The 20,722-nt window shown below is 38.1% G+C and overlaps 1 protein-coding gene across 2 annotated transcripts in view; it reads right to left on the bottom strand.

Moving 5' to 3' along the window:
- dhrs11a (dehydrogenase/reductase 11a) overlaps window positions 1–20,722 on the bottom strand; it is a 28,215-nt gene that overhangs the window by 2,002 nt on the left and 5,491 nt on the right. The window contains exons 2-8 of one of the 2 annotated variants that reach the window (XM_051894716.1): window positions 6,205–6,414; window positions 3,748–3,842; window positions 3,050–3,179; window positions 2,410–2,502; window positions 2,266–2,331; window positions 1,639–1,724; window positions 14–1,554 (exon numbers count right to left, since the gene is read on the bottom strand). In XM_051894716.1, coding sequence (XP_051750676.1) covers window positions 1,683–1,724; window positions 2,266–2,331; window positions 2,410–2,502; window positions 3,050–3,179; window positions 3,748–3,842; window positions 6,205–6,414 — 636 coding nt within the window. In that variant the 3' untranslated portion in view covers window positions 14–1,554; window positions 1,639–1,682. Of the gene's footprint in view, window positions 1–13; window positions 1,555–1,638; window positions 1,725–2,265; window positions 2,332–2,409; window positions 2,503–3,049; window positions 3,180–3,747; window positions 3,843–6,204; window positions 6,415–20,722 lie in introns of those variants that run through there. The other variant, XM_051894718.1, reaches the window with a different exon arrangement.

Raw genomic sequence — 20,722 nt, 5'->3', positions numbered from 1 at the left:
AAGAATGTAAGAGTCATTTCTTGTGCCCATTATGTTTTTATTCTCAATAGCAGGTGTTTTGTAACCTTTATGGGCGTGATGATTGATGATAAAACACTCCCTCAGGGTCCATGCAGTGAACTTCACCCGCAATATGTTCAAAGACTGGCCCTTTTGCTCTCCTTTACAGTAAAAGTTCCTTATTTTGTACATCTTCAGTTTTTATAAGTGTTAAAAGCTGACATTCATGCGAATTCATAATTAATTCATGCTAAAAATATACAAACCAAATACCGTTAACATTGGCAAGAGTTCATATGGATTTGTACATCATAACAGAGGGACATTTCAGAATACCTTCAGATTAAGACTTTGTTCTTTGTTCCCACCTGCTTTAAAGATTTAAGTGGGCGAATATCACGGAAACATGTCCAGGTTACATTTCACCCTAAAACAAAAAGAAAATAAAAAATTAAGCCTCTTTTTGGAGCATAAAGATTTTTCCTTTTGACATTATTTTAATTGCAATTGTGCACATTAAGTGATTATATTACCGTATTACATTTATAGGAAACTTACTACCATGATTTATAAATACTTTTTGGGGTTATGGTAATGAGAACTGGGAGTGAAATTGTCAAAAAAAAATAATGTCAAAGAATTTTCAGGCGAACGTGAACTGGACAGGTTTCGTAAAATTCAAATATTGAATTTTATTTATTTCATATTTAATTTAAGCTTCGAATAGTTAAATGAAGGTTATAGTTTCCCAAATACAAACAACATAAAAGATCAAGTTTTGGGTTGTTTTGAGATGTAGAGGTGACATACTGTGAAAAGGAAAAGAATTTATCCATAACCAATAATAATGATCATCAGTAGGAATAGATTATATCAAGTATTATTTCATTTCAAGTACTCACTACAGTGTTTACATACTAGTTTTCCCTATGAAAGAAGCCAGTGTCAGACCTTTCATTCATTTAAAGTTCAATGTAAAAACCAACATTTATCAGGTTCCTGATTTGGAGTGTGACTTCAGTCAAACAGGTTTCTCCCTTATAAAAATCATGCGCTTGATTTCATTTCATATAAGTACGGCCAGTGAAGACTCGAGCCTCGCCGCTTCAAAAGGAACGCACGGTACAGTAGCGGGATCCAAACCACGGTAAATACGGTATAAGAACCACATCTACATACAATTCAAGTTAGAATACTTCAAATTAATACAGTAATTAACATCACCTCAACCGGCACCGAGCGACAGTGTTTCATATCGTCACATTCTCAAAACAGATATGCAATATGACCTAAAAAATAAAAATAAAAGACCAAAATGATGTGCAATTCATGGCATAGCGTCTCTGTATAGGCGACCGTTTCAAACCAAAACACATCTTCGTTCTTTTGTTCCAGTTTTGTGTTTTATAGAAGGCTGAAAGTTTCCCCTTATATTTGAGACAGCAGCAGACCGTGTACATCTGTAAATTTAAACGGAGGTAATGGCGCTCTTCGGCTCGCTCCTGACCGCCCGAGCGTCGCGTCAGATCGCCGCGTTCTCAGATCCGATCCGATCTGCAAACCCAAACCAATTCCCTTCAATCAGTTCTTTAAAACGAGGTGTTATACATGTTTTGTCCAGCAGGTGTCGCCAGTCACCGTTTGTGTTGACTCCGCTCTCCCACTCCGTTCCCGATCCGCTCCTACGACACTTGCTCTACCGGCCGCATCTGCACGTCGCCGATCTGAGAGAGAGAGAGAGAGAGAGAGGAATAGAGAGTAAAGCGTTTATTCAATTTGACAAATGTAATACCTTTGCAGATGCCTGAGAGAATATCGATCAGCAGGTGATGAGTGTGATAGTGCTCTGATTTGATTTGTCTGTCTGAAGATCAGAACAGTCTTGATGACTCCAGTCAATGATCATACAGGATCAAAAAATAGGATTTATGTATTTGAATTGCATATAAAACTGAATTACACAGTTAATTACACAGACAAATTAATAATCTTAATGTGATGCATATTTGTCAGTCATACATAAATGAACTATGTAAGATTTATGCACTAAAAAAATAAAAAAAATTCATGGCACAGTTTTAACTATTTGCATCTGCTATTAAAGAAATTATTAATTTTAAAATGATTGTATATTCACACAGAAAACAGCTATTTTACATTATAATAATATTTCACATTTTTACTGTATTTTAGATCAAATAAATGCAGTCTTGGTGAGCAGGAGATACTTTATGTTGGTAGTGTATATATTTATTGTGGACTCACTTGAACATGAGCAGGCGCGCTCAGGACGTATGTGACGGCACTGGCGATGTCTTCTGCTTTCAGACACTGTAGAAGACAAACATGATGCGGTTACACAGCTGGACACGTATGAAGAGACACGTCACACACACGCCGTCTCTTTACCTTTATACTTTCATACACAGCCGCAGCTCTCTCTGGATCACTGTTGTGATGCCGGAAGGCAAATTCAGTTTCCACTATTCCAGGTGAGATAGACTGGGGAAAAGGAAAAGTGATAGGTTAATAAATATTACTGTGACTCGACTTAGTAATAGTCATTTTAAAAATAGTTATTTTTTTCCCCGTAATTTTTCATTTTTAGTATTTCATTCATTATTAGCTTTTTAGTTTGGGAGTCCATGATCTAGGTTATGCATACTAGCATGTGTGTGTGTGTTTTTGTGACATATCAGGACACAAATTTGTATAATGACATGGGTATGACATAGGTATTAGAAGGAGAGGGTGACTTATGAGGACATTACCCCATGTTCCCATTTTTCAAAAGGCTTATAAATCATACAGAATGAGCTTTTTTGAGAAAGTAAAAATGTGCACAGTTTCCTGTGATGGGTAGGTTTAGGGGTAGCGTTGGTGTAGGGCGATGGAAAATACAGTTTGTACAGTATAGAAACCATTACGCCTATGGAGAGTCCCCACAATTCACAAAAACAAACGTGTGTGTGTATATGTATGTGTGTGTGTGTGTGTGTGTGTGTGTGTGTGTGTGTGTGTGTGTGTGTGTGTGTGTGTATGGGCTCACTGTGGCTCGGATGTGTGTTTTGGCCTCCCGTAGCTCCTGTCTCAGTCCTTCTGTCATAGCGGTCACAGCGTATTTAGTGGCACAGTAAAAGTGTTCGTCAGCGCTGGGAACCATCCTGTGACCTCCCATACTGCCGAGAGAAGATGAACAACAGCCTCAGGTGTGTGTGTGTGTGTGTGTGTACATCAGGACTAAAGTAGGCATTTCTGCTGTAAAAGGGCTCAAAGTGAAACATGTCCTGAAAAGTGAAGCCAAAGCATTTTGATCACCCCCTGGTGGCTGGCTGCAGTATAGGTCATAAACCCCGCCATCTCCAAAAAAATCCAATTACACTTCAAATGATTTATTTCCAAAGATGTTTTCTGTCATTTTAGGTAGTTCTTATCAAACAGACGCAGGTTCAAGTGTTCGTTTTTCCAGTAAGTTTGGTTTTAGTTAGTTATTTGATGCTATACAACTGGGGTGTAACGTCATGATTGACAGCTGTGCTTGCAAACGAGTCTGCGGGAGTGTGGGCGGGACCTTGATGCCGTGGCTCCACCTCAGGATCGGGCTCTGAATGACGTAATCAGCAACAACCGTTTCTGAGATATTTTGGCTTCATTTTTCTACAGTCGAATGAAGTTTAGATGCATCATCCATCTTTTTTTACAGTCTATGGCTCAAACATACAGTGAAGTGAAGCAGGACTGCAGTACCTGTTGATGTTGATGATGTGTCCGTCATCCACATTTCTCTCCTTCATGGACTGGTAGGCCTCACGTGTGCAGATGGCCAGAGCGAGTACGTTTACCTGCACATGGTGAATGAATGGATGGATGATAAAGATCCAGATCATGTCCAGGTCATATTTTACCCCAAAATCATCCCTGTAGCTCAAATGGTAAAGCATGGCACTAGCAGCAACGCCAAAGAGTTCGATTCCCAGAGAATGCATGAACTGATAAATGCCTTGAAATGCAATGCAAGTTAAATCCTTTTGAATTAATCATAAAAACAATTAAGAAAATATACAGTTATTGGGGCCAAGCACAAAGAGCATAATAAGCCATGCCAACATGGAGCATCAGGCCAGCTGCAACAATAAGGTAAAATGGCTGAAAAAACAAATACAGCCATTAGTGACTGAAATGTCTATCACTGTCGACCAATAGGTGGCGCTGTGACCAAATTGATGTGGTATGGTCAGAGTGAGGTGACAATGACTCATGCAAAGTTTGATGTCAATATGCCAAAGCATTGCAGAGATACAGATTCAAGTGTCAGTTTTGCATCATGCCTCAACTTCGTTGGTGCGGTATACGAAAATGGTTTGACAAATTGACTTGAAATCCATAACTTTTTGTCGGCATGGTCTGAAGATGATACGATTTGATTTTGGTTAAAATATCGGAGCAACAGTCTAGGAGGAGTTCGAAAAAGTAGGTTTTTAAAGAAAAACAAAATGGCGGACAGGAAGTTCGGCCGACTATGGCAAATTTGGCATCTATGCATCAACTGTAAATATTGTAACTGTAGTTTTTATTACAATAGGTTAATATATTCAAAAGTTATTAGCATTTTTGTAAATTTCATTATAACTTTCGACCAAAAGGTGGTGCTGCCCCGAAACGTTTTGTGTACTGTCAGGGCATGGCCGAAGACTGCCGAAGACCCATACCGAGTTTCATAGTGATATGCTAATGTGTTCATAAAATACAGCATTTTCGTTCAAAATTCAAAATGGCTGACAGCCAAAATGGCTGATATGGGAAAATTGGATATAATTCAACTCAGAATGTTGACTCAGAATTTAATGATTTTTGGACAAACCATTCAGAAGTTATAAGCAAAAATATATATTTTTTTGTATCTCCGGACCAGTAGGTGGTGCTGCACCGAAACACAACATGTGACCTCAGGTCATGCTTGTGATGACATGTACCAAGTTTGGTTCGAATATGATAAAGTGTTGCGGAGATACAGCCTTATGTCTATTTTCGCAAGCGCTACGTAAAATTCGTTTGCGCGAAAACAGTTTGACTAATCGACTTGAATTCCATAACTTGTTGGCATGGTCTGAAGATCATCTGGTTCAATTTTCATGAAAATCGGAGCAACGGCCTAGGAAGAGTTCGAAAAACTAGTTTTTTTCAGAAATTTCAAAATGGCGGAAAACTTGTCATGACGGTTTCATAGGGTGCAATCGAATCGACTTGAGCCAAGGAATCAGAGGAAAAAAGAATTAAGTTATTAGCATAAACGTGAGAGAAAATTTGGACAGCTGGTGGCACTAGAGGGATTGAGTTAGAGACTCCAAATTTGCTCTGTTGACAGTTCAGACTGTCCTCTATCTGTGTGCCAAATTTCATAACTTTCCCGCAAACGGTTCTATGGGCAGCCATAGACTCCCAGAGCGGAAACGGAAGAAGAAGAATAATAAGAACACCAGCCGATACAACAGGTGCCTACACACCTTCTGTGCTTGGCCCCTAAAAAACAGAGTTGGGGGAAAAAAGACAAATGCCAAGTTTATGAGGGGAAAAATGGGTTAATGACAAAGGAGAAAGGAAAAGACTATGACACGTCTTCAAATGAAAGAAAGATTATCAATGCAAACTCACTCTTCCACATAGAGGTTATAGAAATTAAAAATGGCACACAATTGATGTCTCTTATCTTTCCTACAGTATCTGACAGGTGATGCACCATCTTCACTCTCACCGTTATAGTTGTCGCATCTATGCATTTGGCAGATGCTTTTATCCAAAGTGACTTGCAATGCATTTAAGGTAGTTTTAATTAGTTCATGGATGACCTGGGAATCGAACCCATGACCTAGTACCATGCGTTTTCCCTTTCTGATCTGCAGGATTGCTCCTGTAATCATCTGTTGCTCATGTTGTGGTTTGAGTAAGAACAGAACTGCAGTAAACAATTAAATGAAGTGGTTTTTGAGAGCCCACAGATGTCCATTTAACTACCCTCCATGAAGTGTTTAAAAAAGTGAGTTGAAGAGGCTAACAAAAATTGAGAACGCAAAAATGTTGGATAAAAGTGTTTGTTCCAAAAACAAGTGATTTAGCAGATTCTAATACTGCATGATTCAAATCAGTCACTTTTGAGGCTTTATTCTATGTAGACATCAATAGTAATGATGTGTGTTTTTAACTTACATCGATCATATTCCTCCAGCCTTCTGTCCTTCCGCTGAGCAGCGGTTCGTTGTGAGCCAGACCGGCGTTGTTGATGCACACGTCCACTCCCTGATGCAACGTCTTAATTGCGGAAAACATGGAGAGAATCTCTTCCTCGTTGCACAGATCACACTTGTACGGGATCAAAGTGCCGCTGTATCCCGCGCTCTGACACTCGGCTGCCAACTTCTGCAAGGACAAGATGAGAAAATAACATTTCACCTTCACAAACTCTGATGTATTGAACACTGACATATCAGTTTCTTCTGAAATGGGTGACGAGACTGACACCTGTCTGAGAGCATTTTTACGCTCTTTCATGAGAAGAAAGCTGTTTAATGTGTTGCTGCGAATATATCTGAGATCAAATGAAATGTTCTTGTGACACTGAGTAACACTAACGCTTCATCGCTTACCAAAGCTGCATTTATTTGATCAAAAAATACAGTAAAAACAGTAAAAATCTGAAATATTATTACAATTTAAAATAGCTGTTTTCCATGTGAATATATTGTAAAATATAATTTATTCCAGTGATCAAAGCTGAATTTTCAGCATCATTACTCCAGTCTTCAGTGTCACATGATCCTTCAGAAATCATTCTAATATGATGATTTGCTGCTCAAGAAATATTTATGATTATTATCAATGTTGAAAACAGTTGTGCTGCTTCATATTTCTGTGGAAACCATGAAATTATAAATGTCTTTAGTGTCATATATATATATATATATATATATATATATATATATATATATATATATATATATATATATTCAGCTATTTTTTTGTCTTGTGGACTTTATGTTAACATCATTTATGTAAAATATCTTACTCAGGACAGTACTAAATAAAAAAAATGACATGCATTTTGTATGATCTCTCTTATTTTGTTTTGTTATTATATATATATAGCCCTAAACAAGAGCAATGATATTGCTAAAGTAGTAATTTGTGGGAAAAGCCAACTAATTATTGTATTTAATTCCTATGATAGATATTTAACACATTTAACACAACTATCCTCTCTGTATCACCATGGCAACAGTAAAGCAGGCTAATGGTGCAACTACATTATATTAGCATGTGAAAATACTTCACCAGACATCACAACTGTTTATTCAAAATCAAAAATAATTATGAGTACTTTTTAATGCTTTAACTGCTCAGAGCAGTTTTCCCATTTACACCATCCTGAATCCGACTTGTTTCGCTTTTTTTTTTTTTTAAACACATTCAATCCACGCTCTTTGTGACTAACATCACTAAGCAGGTAAAATGCTGACACTGATGGATGATGGGACGTGTCCGATCTCTCTCTCTCTCACACAGGTCTATAAAAGGGTAAAGCATTGATGGGCGTCACTTGCTTTTGATCAATTCGGTTGACAAACTGCCCGAGTCGAGTCATTCACACTCAGATGCACAACACGCTCCGTTCCAAAACCTGCTGAGTGGCCTTGGTCACTAGTGCACACTGCACACTGCTTTACATTCTGCATAAGGATATTGTTCACTAGATTTTGGCCCTGTATTAGCTCTCCAAGTCCCTGGTTTAATGTAGTTCACGCTCCAGCAGTCTCCTGAAATGTCATTACATGCCTTTGTGCTTCATCCCAGTTTAATAATGCAAAGAAAATCCGGGGTCAATATATCATCAAAAATGATATTTCACTAGAGCAGGATTCATCTACACAGATTTACAGTTTTTTGTGAATTGGAATAAATACTGTGCAAAATACCTGTTCATTTATCTTCAACACACACACACACACACGCATATGTATGTATATATATATTATTAGTAATTTTAACGTAAAAACGTAAAAATGCTACAGTAAAAACATGTTAATTGGTAAACTAAGTAACCTTACCATATATGGTAATATACTGTAAATAGTTTAACATCACATATATGCAATTTTACTGTAAAATACTGTCAAATTCGTGGTTTTTGCACATAAAAACTATGAATTACCATATTATTTATGGTTTAAAAAAAAACAACAACAACAGTAAAACAGCATTCCCAGAAGTGCTTGTGTTACACATCACATAAGATTACAATTTTTTAATCAATAATTTTGTTTCTTCTTATTACTGATCATGCTTTATAAACAGGCCGTTTATGATAAACTTTGATTCATCATGTGGCTTTCTATTGTGATTCCTGTATTATGGTGAGTATGGTGGTTATCGGTACATTTTAAGGTAAAAAGGCAAATTTTGGTAGTTAAATTAGGTATATTAATATTATACTACTTAATGAAATCAACGTTTACAAGTTGTAAAATATACAAAAAACATTGTCACAGTATTTTTTACGGTGAATTTCTGGCAACCACAGCTGACTGTTATTTACTGTAAATTTAACTGGATTTTTTTTTTTAAACAGTGTGTGTATATATACACAATTACACATATACACACACACTCACTGTATATAACTGTTGTGTATATGTATGCACACATAGCATCACCAAACAAAAATCTCCCCAGTCTCCAAAGTATTAATGTCTGGAGTCGTTCTCACCAGTGAGTCGACTGAGCTCGCAGACGATTGGTTCTCTTTTTTGGGGACTTAGTTAAGCTTGCGATTGGCTCACGTCCATCCCCGTGGGGAAGACGGGACACGAGAGAGAGAGGGGACTGTGTGTGTGTGTGTGTGTGTGTGTGCGCGTGTGTGTGTGTGTGTGTGTGTGTGTGTGTGTGTGTGTGTGTGTGTGTTTGTGTTTGTGTGTGTGTAGATGTACTGGATGAACCCTTGATGCCAAATCAGAGTAATGAAGCGTTGTTGGTGCTGCAGCTAAAAAATATCCTGACCCATTTGAAAATAAAACTTTAAATGGTGACAAAGCCATGATTTTTACACCAACTCTCTTAACAGCAATGATAATCTGCACATTAATAAATCAATTAAATAATGCAATCATAACATTTAAGTGACACATACTATATTCCCATGCAGATTAAGTGAACCACTTTTCACTTAATATTAAAAATAATGCATTGCAATAAAGTGCAACATATATGTGTTAACATCTCAAAGAATGTGCTTCAGTGTTTCATGACCCTTTAAGAGGAACTATGCATGAAAACATGAGTCGACAAAATACACACTCACACAGGCCTAAAAGTATATTATAATTTTCTGATATTATTTAAGATTTCAATTAAGATAATAAAAATTCTACCACCACATTGAAAGACACTCAGCACAGGCTACAGGACGCACAAGTGAAATCAACGCCACACACTGCATTAACAGCAACAGAACCCGAAAGCACTGAGATTTCATTTAGAGAGAGAGAGAGAGAGAGAGAGAGAGAGAGAGAGAGAGAGAGAGAGAGAGAGAGAGAGAGAGAGAGAGAGAGAGAGAGAGAGAGGATATAACAGGATGAGTTGTGCTCTCAAATTCACTTACTGTTCTTTTCTTACAACCGTATGAAAGAAGGCGCAAGCACAACAGGAAAAACCTGGCGTGAAGGAGAGATGTTTGGGGAATTCTCAGCCATAAACACACACACACACACACATTCACTCACACACACACACACACACACACACACACACACACACACATCCTTGTCTCCTTTCACCTGTAGCAAAGAGTAATTTGGCCTGTCACTGTATATTCACGTCTTCATTAGCAGAGCTGCAGATCTGAGAAAGTGAACAAAAGAGCAGAAACAGCCCAGACTTACAACAGTCACAACAACACTCAACAATCAAACCAGCAGTACTGGTGCTCAATAAGTTGATACCGAAGTATACAGCATCTACACTACTGTTTAAAATGGTCAGTAATGCTCAGTAAGATTTTATTTTTTTTAAAGAAATTAATCCTTTTAACTAATTTAACTAATTTGGTCATACAAAATATTTCTATTTCAAATAAATGATAAAACATTCAGCTTTGCATCACAGGAATAAATTACATATTTTAAATTGTAATAATTGTAGCATCTGAATCGATCATACACACAATTGTAAAAGTTACTCTTCCAACCCTTCGCCCTTGCAGACTCCGTAATGTCTGGCTCCCCCGCGGAGCGCTGTCACCCTTCACACACTTCAAAGACACTTGGGACATTTATTGTTCTCAATACAAGAATCAGACATGCAGCCCATAGAATTGGCATCCTTTCCATTAATTCATTGACAAATTTGCTTAAATGAATGAACATGCATTAAATTTTGTGTATTTTTACTGTTTGTATATTGTTTTTTTGTATAGGGCTGCACAATTTATCGCGATTAAGGCAACGGCTGCGATTATTTTATGCGCAGCTTGTCAGAGCTGTACGGCTTTGTGATCAGTAGTAAATGCTTCTCCATCTGAAAGCCAGAGGGCGCTCCTGCGCAGAAACTCTAAATATGCCCTGCCGCAGAAGAAGATAACACGCTGTAGCTGAATAAACAGAAGATTGAAACGATTAAACATGACTAATAAACACACGACTGCCTTATTCTGTGTAAAAAGCCACATCATCTCACAGAAGGATGCTCAGCTGTCGTTATAAAGTGAGTAAAAACATGTTATTAAATGTTGTCTTTTGTTGGACAAGATGTTAATAAATGCTTCTCATGTCTGGAAAGATGTTTGACGCGTGTTGCTTTTTCAAATGTACATTATAAGCGACTCAAACTCACAGTGCTTTCAGATGGATTAGCATTTGGAGCCGTACTTCATTGATAAGCTGCGCATAAAAAAATAATCACAGCCTTTGCGATTTCATAATCGCACTAAGAATCACGTTTAAGCGATAATCGGGTTTAAGTTCAATGTTATTTTCGTATTGTGTGATAAATCATGCAGCCCATAGAAATGGCATCCTTTCCACTAATTCATTGACAAATTTGCTTAAATGAATGAACATGCATTTCCCCAGTACATTTTGTGTATTATTACTGTTTGTATATTGTTCTTTTGTATATTGTATAGTGTTATGCATGCCTGATGATAGAAATACTAGATAATGTAGCCCATCTAGGTGGTGTCTCATATAAAAATTCTTGTCGTTTAATGACTCACACTTTGGTGGACATCACCATCTCATAGAATGCATTGTATGTTTGTTATATTTATAAGAGTATAAATGGACACAAACTGCTAGCTTACTCCCCTCATGCAACTGAGTCTACTTTCAAACAAAGGAACTCTCCCGCCGGAGAATTGCACCTTTCTCATTGGTCAAGCCAAAACACAAAGGTGTGAGGTTAAAAACCCCCACGCAGATCGCTTCCACTCTTCTGCCTTTGTTCTTGCTGATTCTACTGATAGCTGTTCACGTGAGACTCACTCGGGCCGGTGCTGCCGCGCTGGCAGGCCTCATTCACCTCAAGCCATGCGCAACTTTCTCGACCACAGAGTCAAGTTCGTAGCCATTTTTTCATTCAACGCAGAAGATATTGATTACAACTTCAGCACCATCGAACTGAACCATCAAGAATTTCTCCCGAGACTGCATATCCGGACGCTCCTCAACAGCTAAGGCATTTGCAAGTATCGTACATTTGAACACTAAATGGAGATTTAGTATTAAGTTGTGAACAAAGGTGTTTTATAGTGAGAAACTGATGGTTCTTCCAGCTTGTTAAATGACTCTTTTCATATCTCCATTCCTCTGTTATGCTACGGTTCAATTCATTTCCACTTTCTCTTTCCTATGTATGCGTGATTTGTATGTCTGTGTGTGTTTAGTGTAGCTATGTGTTCATGATTTAGTTAAATAAAACTTGAGTTGATTCTGGTCTGCTTATAAATGTCACTGATAACGATTACGATCACAGCTACATGCTAAGAAAGCCTTATTTTCCCGTGGCCATGGAAATATCCTTTCTGAAAAGTTGATAGACGATCAATACTGAGTGTTCGCTGGCCGAACACATTAATTGATTGTAATATTAATTCACCTACATCAAGTAAATTAGATTAACTGATTCAAATATTTATAATTAATTATAATGAGTTATGATTAATTATTCAGATTTCCCTTTTGAGCTAATTCGCTACACAATACATTATTTAACAATATTACTGTTTTACTGTATTTTAATCAAATGCAGCCTTGGTGAGCAGAAGAGACTTCTTTCAAAAATGTTAAAAAAAATCTGAAACTTTAGAGTTTGTGTTTTAGGCTATACTTGTTGACATATTTTTATATATTACAAATACAATATTTTCAAAAGTTTCCTTTTCCATTTGTTTACTTGATCCTGCTGTTAAGTACCTTCCATCTGTCTTATGGTTTTTAATTAACTGTGATTTATTTCTTATTATATTACTGACTGCTCACTTGAATAATTACTTAATTATTTGAATTAATTGATTTAATAATTTATTTTACCTATATTTATATACTTGCTCACTCACTCACTCACTCACACAAACACACACACACACACTTTCACCTGTGATAGATTACAGCTGTGTGAAGGCCGGGCGGAATCGTTAATCAAAGTCATTAAAATCGAACTGCTAAAATGACTCAAGCCCTGCAGACGGCAGGAGGGTCATTAACGATCGATCATTAGCGCTGCCGGCCGCACCCGCTGACCTGAGAGCCGTCGATTGAGTTCCTCTGATTATTATCGGAACAGAAGCGTGGTGTGAACGGAGATCAGAGGACAGGAAGGGTGCGGTCAGCAGGATCAGTGTTGTGTAACACCTCAACTAACCTGTGCGGCCAGATTTCACCAACCGGCTCCGACTGACACAGATCTATAAACACACACACACACACACACACACACTACAGAGAAAACAGATTCTGCATCAGCTGAGATTCAGCCACTGGACACTCTGCTATCCCATAATGCCACAGCAGAACTGAAAAGTTAGATGAAAAAAAATAAAAAAACACCCAAGTTGATTATTTTTAAGGTTGTTGTTAGCTGTAATTCAACTTAAACTAAACAAAAATGAGAAATGTTGCCTTGGCAACTACCTAAAATAATCTGATTAGTGTAATTTTCTGCACAGCATCATGGGTAACGTAGTTTTTCCACTAGGAATTCCGCTGTTAAACAATTATTTTAAACATAAGCTGAAATAATGTGGGCTGACGGATTCAGCAGAAGCAAATATCAAACTCAGAGCTCACAGTAGGGCTGTGTTTAAAAGTTTATAAGTTATCGTTCAAAATCAATATCCATATGAAGAAAATGAATAGAGTTTTTACTTCCTGAACCCGACTGTTGCGCACTATATACATTGTTTGAGATGGAGACCATAAGATAAAAGAACGAAAACAGAAGGAGAAGTAGGACAGAAGAAATCTATGAGACGACTGATAAAGGCAGATATAAGGAGGGTTTGTGTGTGTGTGTGTGTGTGGTTAAAGGAGAGTAAAGCTGCTGTAATCTTTAATCTGGTCAGTGTTTAGTAACATGGGAATCAGCCGTTCACAGCACTTAAGATCCTAGAGTTGAACGAGACGAAACACTCATAAATGTACATGACCATGGCATTACTTGTGTTAAAATATATTCCTGTCCAAATGACGGTGAGATTTTTTTCTTTGCATATGTGTGACAAACAGCACAGGTCATGTCGAGATGAGCAGAACTGCACCGAACACAACAACATCATCAAATTCATCATATTATGGATAATTATATTTATGTAATTTTGTCATGCATTTCCACTGACACGTGACTGGTAGGGACTACAATGAGCTTCTTCCCGGGTTGGTGACATTCAGGCGACACCAGTGAGGGCCAGTTTTATTGTCCCCTCAAAGACAATCTTTGCTGACAGAGTGTTTGGCGTGTGTTAATTCTGTGTGAGTGTTTGTGTGTGTGTGTGTGGAGGAAAGGGCACAGCGTGGCATGATGTCTCTGCCAACACTACTCTATTAAATGTGCCACTGAAGCACCGACCACTGCGGGAACAGCACTGAGTTTCCTCTGTGTGTGTGTGTGTGTGTGTGTGTGTGTGTGTGTGTGTGTGTGAATGTTGGACTCGAATGGAGTATGTGAGAATTTGAGATTCTCTCTCTCTCTCTATCTCTGTGTGTGTGTGTGTGTGTGTGTGTGTGTGTGTAAGGAAAGACATCCAAATTGATTTCAGCACCACGAGAAGCATCCGGCTCTGTGTGTGTGTGTGAAGTTGAGACTGAAAGCCAAGCATTACTGCATTACTCTTCCTAAAAAAAAAGAAAGAAAAAAGCCAAGAGCAGCGAAACCAGCAGACGATAATGGTTTATCTCCATGGCAATGTCATTCAGTACATTTAATGACTGACATTTCACAAAACAATTTATCTGAAAAATGACAAAGGTTGTATTTTAAAACATTTCCTCTTCTCTCGAAATCATTAGTGACTGTCAGTCAGTCACAGATATTTTGCTCAAATATAAAACATGAATAATGCCCAGTGACATCCGTAATTATATTTTTTTGACTATTAGGAAATTTAAGGTACTGAAAGTCTCCCTCTATTTATTTATTCATATTTGTTTATGTTTTTATTCTACTTTTTGCAGAATATGGTGTTGTTGTTATTGTTAACTAAAACTGTTAAATGGTTTTCGTCAAGTGAAATAAAGCTAAAATAAAAATACATAAATACTACATAATAAAAAAATGAAAATTAGAAATGTTGCATTGGCAACTAACTGAAATAAAGTTGAAGTTGAAGAACTAAAACTACAGTAACCGTCTCATTTGTTAACATTAGTCAACATGAAATAACAATAAACAATACTTCCACATTATTTATTAATGTTAATTTCAACATTTACTAATCATTTTTAAAATTAAAAGTTATATCTGTTAATATTAGTTAATTAACTATCATGAACAATTGTATTATTAAAAGATTAACAAATGCTGTAAAATATGTTGCTTATTGTTCGTGTTAACTAATGACTCCTTATTGTAATACCAAAAAACTCTAAAAAATAAACCTGAAATAGAAATTAAAGCTAAATAGAGTTGTCAAAAAAACAAAAGCAAATTAAAATGACTAAATACTATAATAGCATATAAATAAAACTAAACTAACACTGACAGAATATGACTATAGAAAGAGTAATCAGGCTGATCTCAGACAGCAGTGAAACGTCATGAATTCTACATTTATAAGAGACAAATTTAGCAGAGCAGAAAGTCTCGAGCCTTCAGCCGGGAAACGTGTATTTACAGCAACAACCCAGTTTCTCTTACAAAAGTGCTTATTTCAACAGATCTGCTCCAGCCGACAAGATTGACTGAGGTGTCAAAACCTTAGAGGATGTTTAGTATGCATACTCAGTGTTCTGCGTGTACTAGTCCTTCTGGCCTATAGGCACAGAAAAATTTTGTTTTGCGTGTTTTCTAATCTTACGTGTCAATGCTGATAAAATGCAAAGCTTGAGCGTGTTGTGCAAGGTGATCTTGATCATTTATAATGCTGTATGCCTTTAAAGGTGACATCAGTCTCCAGGGGCTGTTTCAGAGAAAGACGTTGTTCAGCTCACTACAGGAGAGCCTGTAATAGAAAGACAGCATGGTCGCACGGCACGTCCTCAGACAGTCTGACCACCGATGGATGAATCCATCTCACGGCACGAGGGGGTTTCATTATCATGCAACAGCTCAGTATAATCATGGATTACAGCAGACAAAGCCTTTCAGCATATTTCTTCATGCAATTATACGCAGATTACTGTGAGAATAAAACGACTCAATGAGAAATAAAGAATGCTTTAAGTCTTGTTATGAAATATAATCGCATTTGGTTTATTGCAGGGTCGATTCTCCCGTCTCTCTCCCTCCCTCCCCGGGTCTCATGCGGTGCACTCGATGAACCCGTGTGTGCGTCCGTACGCGTCTGCTGGAGGATTGTGATGTCGTTTAGTCTGCAGAGACAGTGGCTTTCAGAAGATTCAGGATGTTCCCCGGAGGCCAAATAAAGGACATATTGCTTATTTCTACAAGAAACATTAGATGCGCTCCATCTTTCCTGCAGGGGATGGACACACACACACCTATATAATATATATATATATATATATATATATTATATATTTATGTATAAAAGAGCTGCTTTATTATGCTCTTTTACAAAGTCTTGATGTTGTTTTTGTGCTCTACTAGAACAGGTTTTCCTGCTTGAATGTTGATTATTTTCCTCATATTCTCCATTGTTGCAGCTCCTCTGTCAGTCTGTCAGTAACGCTCTGTTTAGTTCCTGTCTCTATGAAGCCCCGCCTTTTGAAAAGCACAATGTGCTCTGATTGGTCGGCTGGACCACTGTGTTGTGATTGGACAAACGCTTTGAGCGTGTTTGGGAAATGTCCCGCCCCTTACCATAACCGCCAGTTTCAACACACTACTAACTCAACCAGGCCCCGCCCCTTTATTTTGCATATGCCTTGGGCGGGAATTATTTAAATGAGGAATATTGTGACGTGTTTGTTCCCGGATGGAAACTCAAGACTACAATGGAGGCGTTTCAGGGAGTTCAGAAACAGTGACACTGATATAGGCCCCGTCCACACGGAGACGCGTTTCTGTGAAAATGCACAAATTTTGTATCGGATAGGCGTTTCGTCCACACGGATCCGGCGTTTTCGGAAGGTGAAACCGCTATTTTTTGAAACCGGGTCCCAGAGTGGATAAATCTGAAAACGCCGTCTTTGCATTTTCGTGTGTACAGCCTATCCGTATATTTTGTGTCGACCCTAGTCAGAAGCCACTAACAGCACAAAACAGCAACAATAGCAGACTCTAGATGCTTGTGTTCGTGCTGCAGAAGCTACTGAGCCAAAATAAAGCGTTATTTCTAAGCTTTACAATAGTTTGTGTACAGCGCGCAAGGTTTATGCGCATGCTCCAAGTCTTGTTCGCTGTTTTAAGTGTATCTCTGTGGCAGAATTACAGCGCCACATACTGGTCTGGCATGTACACTACATCGTTTTGAGTCGTTTCAGTGGTTTCGTGTGGATGCAGATATTTCTTGAGAGGAGGAAAAAAAAAAAAGATCGGATTGGGTAAGCTCTGGCTTCGTGTGGATGTAGCCATAGAGAAGAAATCACTCTGGAGTGACTTTGCAGAGCTTTTTCATGTTCAAACAGCAACAAGTCGAACATGTGAAAAAGCATAATAGGTTCTTATTAATATAAGGCACAGAAAGGAATGTATTACTCTTGATCCAAGTGTGGTTTATTTGCATCATATTGCATGCCATTTTAGCACATGAGTTATGCAAATCAGGTGATGGCACAAACACACTCATAAGGTGACTAATGACTTGATCGTGATCTTTTAACAGCCTCAGATCTCAGAGAGAGAGAAGAGAGAGAGAGAGGCTGTGTATGTGTGACAGCAGCACACAGGTCATAATGTCACCTGCAGGTTGTGATGTGTCAGCTCCACACCCAGCATGGAAAACAGGTCCAGCGTTTCACACAAACAAAACATGCAGACATATTACCAACACGCAGAAACATAAAGTGCTTTAAAGCAGTGGTTCTCAACCAGGGGTCTGGATTCACTGGGAAGTCCCAGCAAACTAACAAGGGATAAATGATTTAAAATAAGACAAAACAAGCATTAAAATAAAAACCTAAAAAGTCACAATATTTTAAAATGTACCTCCTCAACTATTTTTTTTCTTTGAAGAACCAGGGTTCCTACTGTCTACACTACATTCTTTAATGGTTCTATGAAGATCCTTTAACATCAATTGAATCTTTCCAGGTTCTTTATAGTGGAAAATAGTTATTTAGGTTATTAAAACATTTGTGTCACTAAAGCCACGTTCACACAGCACCGGAATGCAGTTGTCAGTCCTGTATTTGAGTCCTTAATATGGTTACGTTCACACACAGTTCAAGTACAACCGCATTCACGAACTCGCACCTGTAAATTTTCAGGACTCATTCTCGGAAAACCCACGCTGTGTGAACAGAACCAATCTAGATTTTCCATTGGCTTTGGGATTATTGCAGAAAATAATCTCTGTGACCAACAAAAGTTTATGATTCTATTCTAACACGTTTTGTTCATCATGATAGTCTTCACAAATGAACACTAAATTTTGAAGCCTAAATACATTCGGGAGAAGAGCAAAATGTAGGGTATAAACAAGGTCACATGACTTATACGTCACCATCACTGAGCTTCCGACAAGTCTTCCAGTCTTTATTTACAAACATTTTCCCTAAAAGTTTGAGTTAGAATAGTTTGCAAGAGCGTGGTTTTGAACACAATGAGGCTGTGAAAGAGACGTAGATGAGTTTACCTGTTCGGCTGATGATGTTTAATGTCCTTTTTCAAGGCAAGTAAAATCACAAGGGGGTATTTACTAACGCATTTCATGACGTTTAATAAAACATGACAGTGTCTTGAGCTTGTGTTCACCACAGACCTTATTTCAGGCATTTAAGTTTAACCAAAAACCCACTGAATTCAGGACGATGGAACCGGAAGTGCTAAAATGCTTTGTTTTCAAGTTTTGGCCTACAAAAGTACATCATCCAGCATGCAAAAGACAACAGATTCTGAAGGAGTTTGGCGTTAAAACATCACTAAGTGATATAAAATGATCAAACTACAAATACTGGTTAAAATCAGCTTGAACTTCTCCACATTTGAACCAAATAAAGCATCTTAGCAGGTGGCTTTTGGAACAGCCTTCACGTCTGCAGTGAAACTATGATTTCCTATAATGCTGTCTAAATAGGAAGCTCACTAGATTTTGGAACAGTGATAAAAAGAGTGCATGCAAGTGTACATCAGCAAACATGAGTGAAGCTCAAAGCACAGTGGGAAAAACCCTCTTTACTCGAACTGCAGCTGGCAAACAGCCCAGCGCTCACAAGAAAAGCAGAAATAAAAGAGGAGTCCGGTCCGTCTGAAGGCACCGCAGTGACACGCTTAAACAAATACAATACGCCGCCTGCCAAGAAGACAGAATTCATTGGCTGCAGCGCCACGATCCTCAGCCACCGGAAGACTGTGAGTCTGTGTGTGTGAAGGCTATTTGAGGTCTGATTAAGTGCCTTTTACAAGAGCCGTGAAACTTGGCGTCAAATCTGACGGCCGGGGCTTTTTCACAGATCTAATAGAGCACAGTTCCCACTGCATTCAACTCACTGGCTTCATTTATCTGTAGAAATGAAATTCAACATTACACAAAAATAAATAAATTGTACACACTGCTCTTTTCCATACAATGAAAGTAGGGTTTTAAAGGGGTCCTTAATTATGATTTGACTATTTTAAGTTTAGTTAGTGTGTAATGTTGCTCTTTGAGCATTAACAACATCTGCAAAGTTACGATACTCAAAGTTCATATTTTCTTTTACAGAAATCGCTTTTTATGGACTACAATAAACGGCTGTTAGGGACTACAACAAGGTTCTTCCCGGGTTGGTGACATCACAAACCCCAAAATGTACATAAACCCCACCCCTGAGAACACACAACAAAGGAGGTGAGGCCATGTTGGGCTGCTTTAGAGAAGAGGAAGAGTTGTTGTAGTAGAGTGTTGTTGACATGCCGTCATTTTACGCCGGACTGCTTCACACACGAGGGTCAATTCAACACTAGATTTGCACAAAAGATTAACATGACGGCACAAGCTAGTCGATGAGTTGAATCAACTCCACAGCAACTACATAAATTTATAAACTGTTACTGACAATCCTCATTTTGGCTGCGTGAGATTCTCCAGCTTTGTTGTTGTTGAGCAACCGAAGCGTGAGCTGTTAAAGCTCCGCCCTCTTCTGGAAAGGGGGCCGGGAGCAGCAGCTCATTTGCATTTAAAGGGACAGACACAAAAAAACGCTGTGTTTTTGCTCACACCTAAATATGGGCGAATTTGACAAGTATTTTGAGCTGAAACTTCACAGACACATTCTGGAGACAACAGAGACTTATATTACATCTTGAAAAAGGGGCATTATAGGTCCCCTTTAAGATATTATAAACATTAACATCATATGTATTGTGAAAGCACTATATAAATAAATTTGACTTATTTCCAAGTGTGCTATTCCTTTAAGGGAAAGATGAAAAGAGAGGTGATTGATAGACGTTTGCTCTTGAATGGATGGATGGGTGGCTGATGTCATCCTTGTTTGTCCTTGTAATCCGACGCATTATAAAAGCGCCCGCAACTGGTTTGGTTACGCATGCTTCAGTTGCAACAAAACGTATACAAAGGCCATCCATTACTGTAACTGACAACTGGAATAATCAGTTCAGAGAATTGTGCTTTGAGGGAGCTGAGATTGACTCCAGACAGGAATAACAACATTGCAAAATTACATTTCCTATTCATGCACACCATCTAACAAATGCAAATATGCGACATTTGCACATAAGTGTGTGATGTTTCTTTCACTCTATTGAATGTCATTTAGGAAAGCAAAAAATTCAGTAATTAAAACACAGTGTAGTGCTTTATGCACTTATACCGACATGCTTAATGACCCAACAACAATGTAAGACAAACGTCTTAAATTGTGTTGTTTTAACCCAGCTTTGTTTTAACCCAGGTTGT

This window comes from Ctenopharyngodon idella, chromosome 5, assembly GCF_019924925.1.
Source record: "Ctenopharyngodon idella isolate HZGC_01 chromosome 5, HZGC01, whole genome shotgun sequence".
NCBI classification, from domain to species: domain Eukaryota; kingdom Metazoa; phylum Chordata; class Actinopteri; order Cypriniformes; family Xenocyprididae; genus Ctenopharyngodon; species Ctenopharyngodon idella.
Note: the sequence above shows the minus strand (reverse complement) of the source record. Positions and strands in the feature narration are given on the sequence as shown.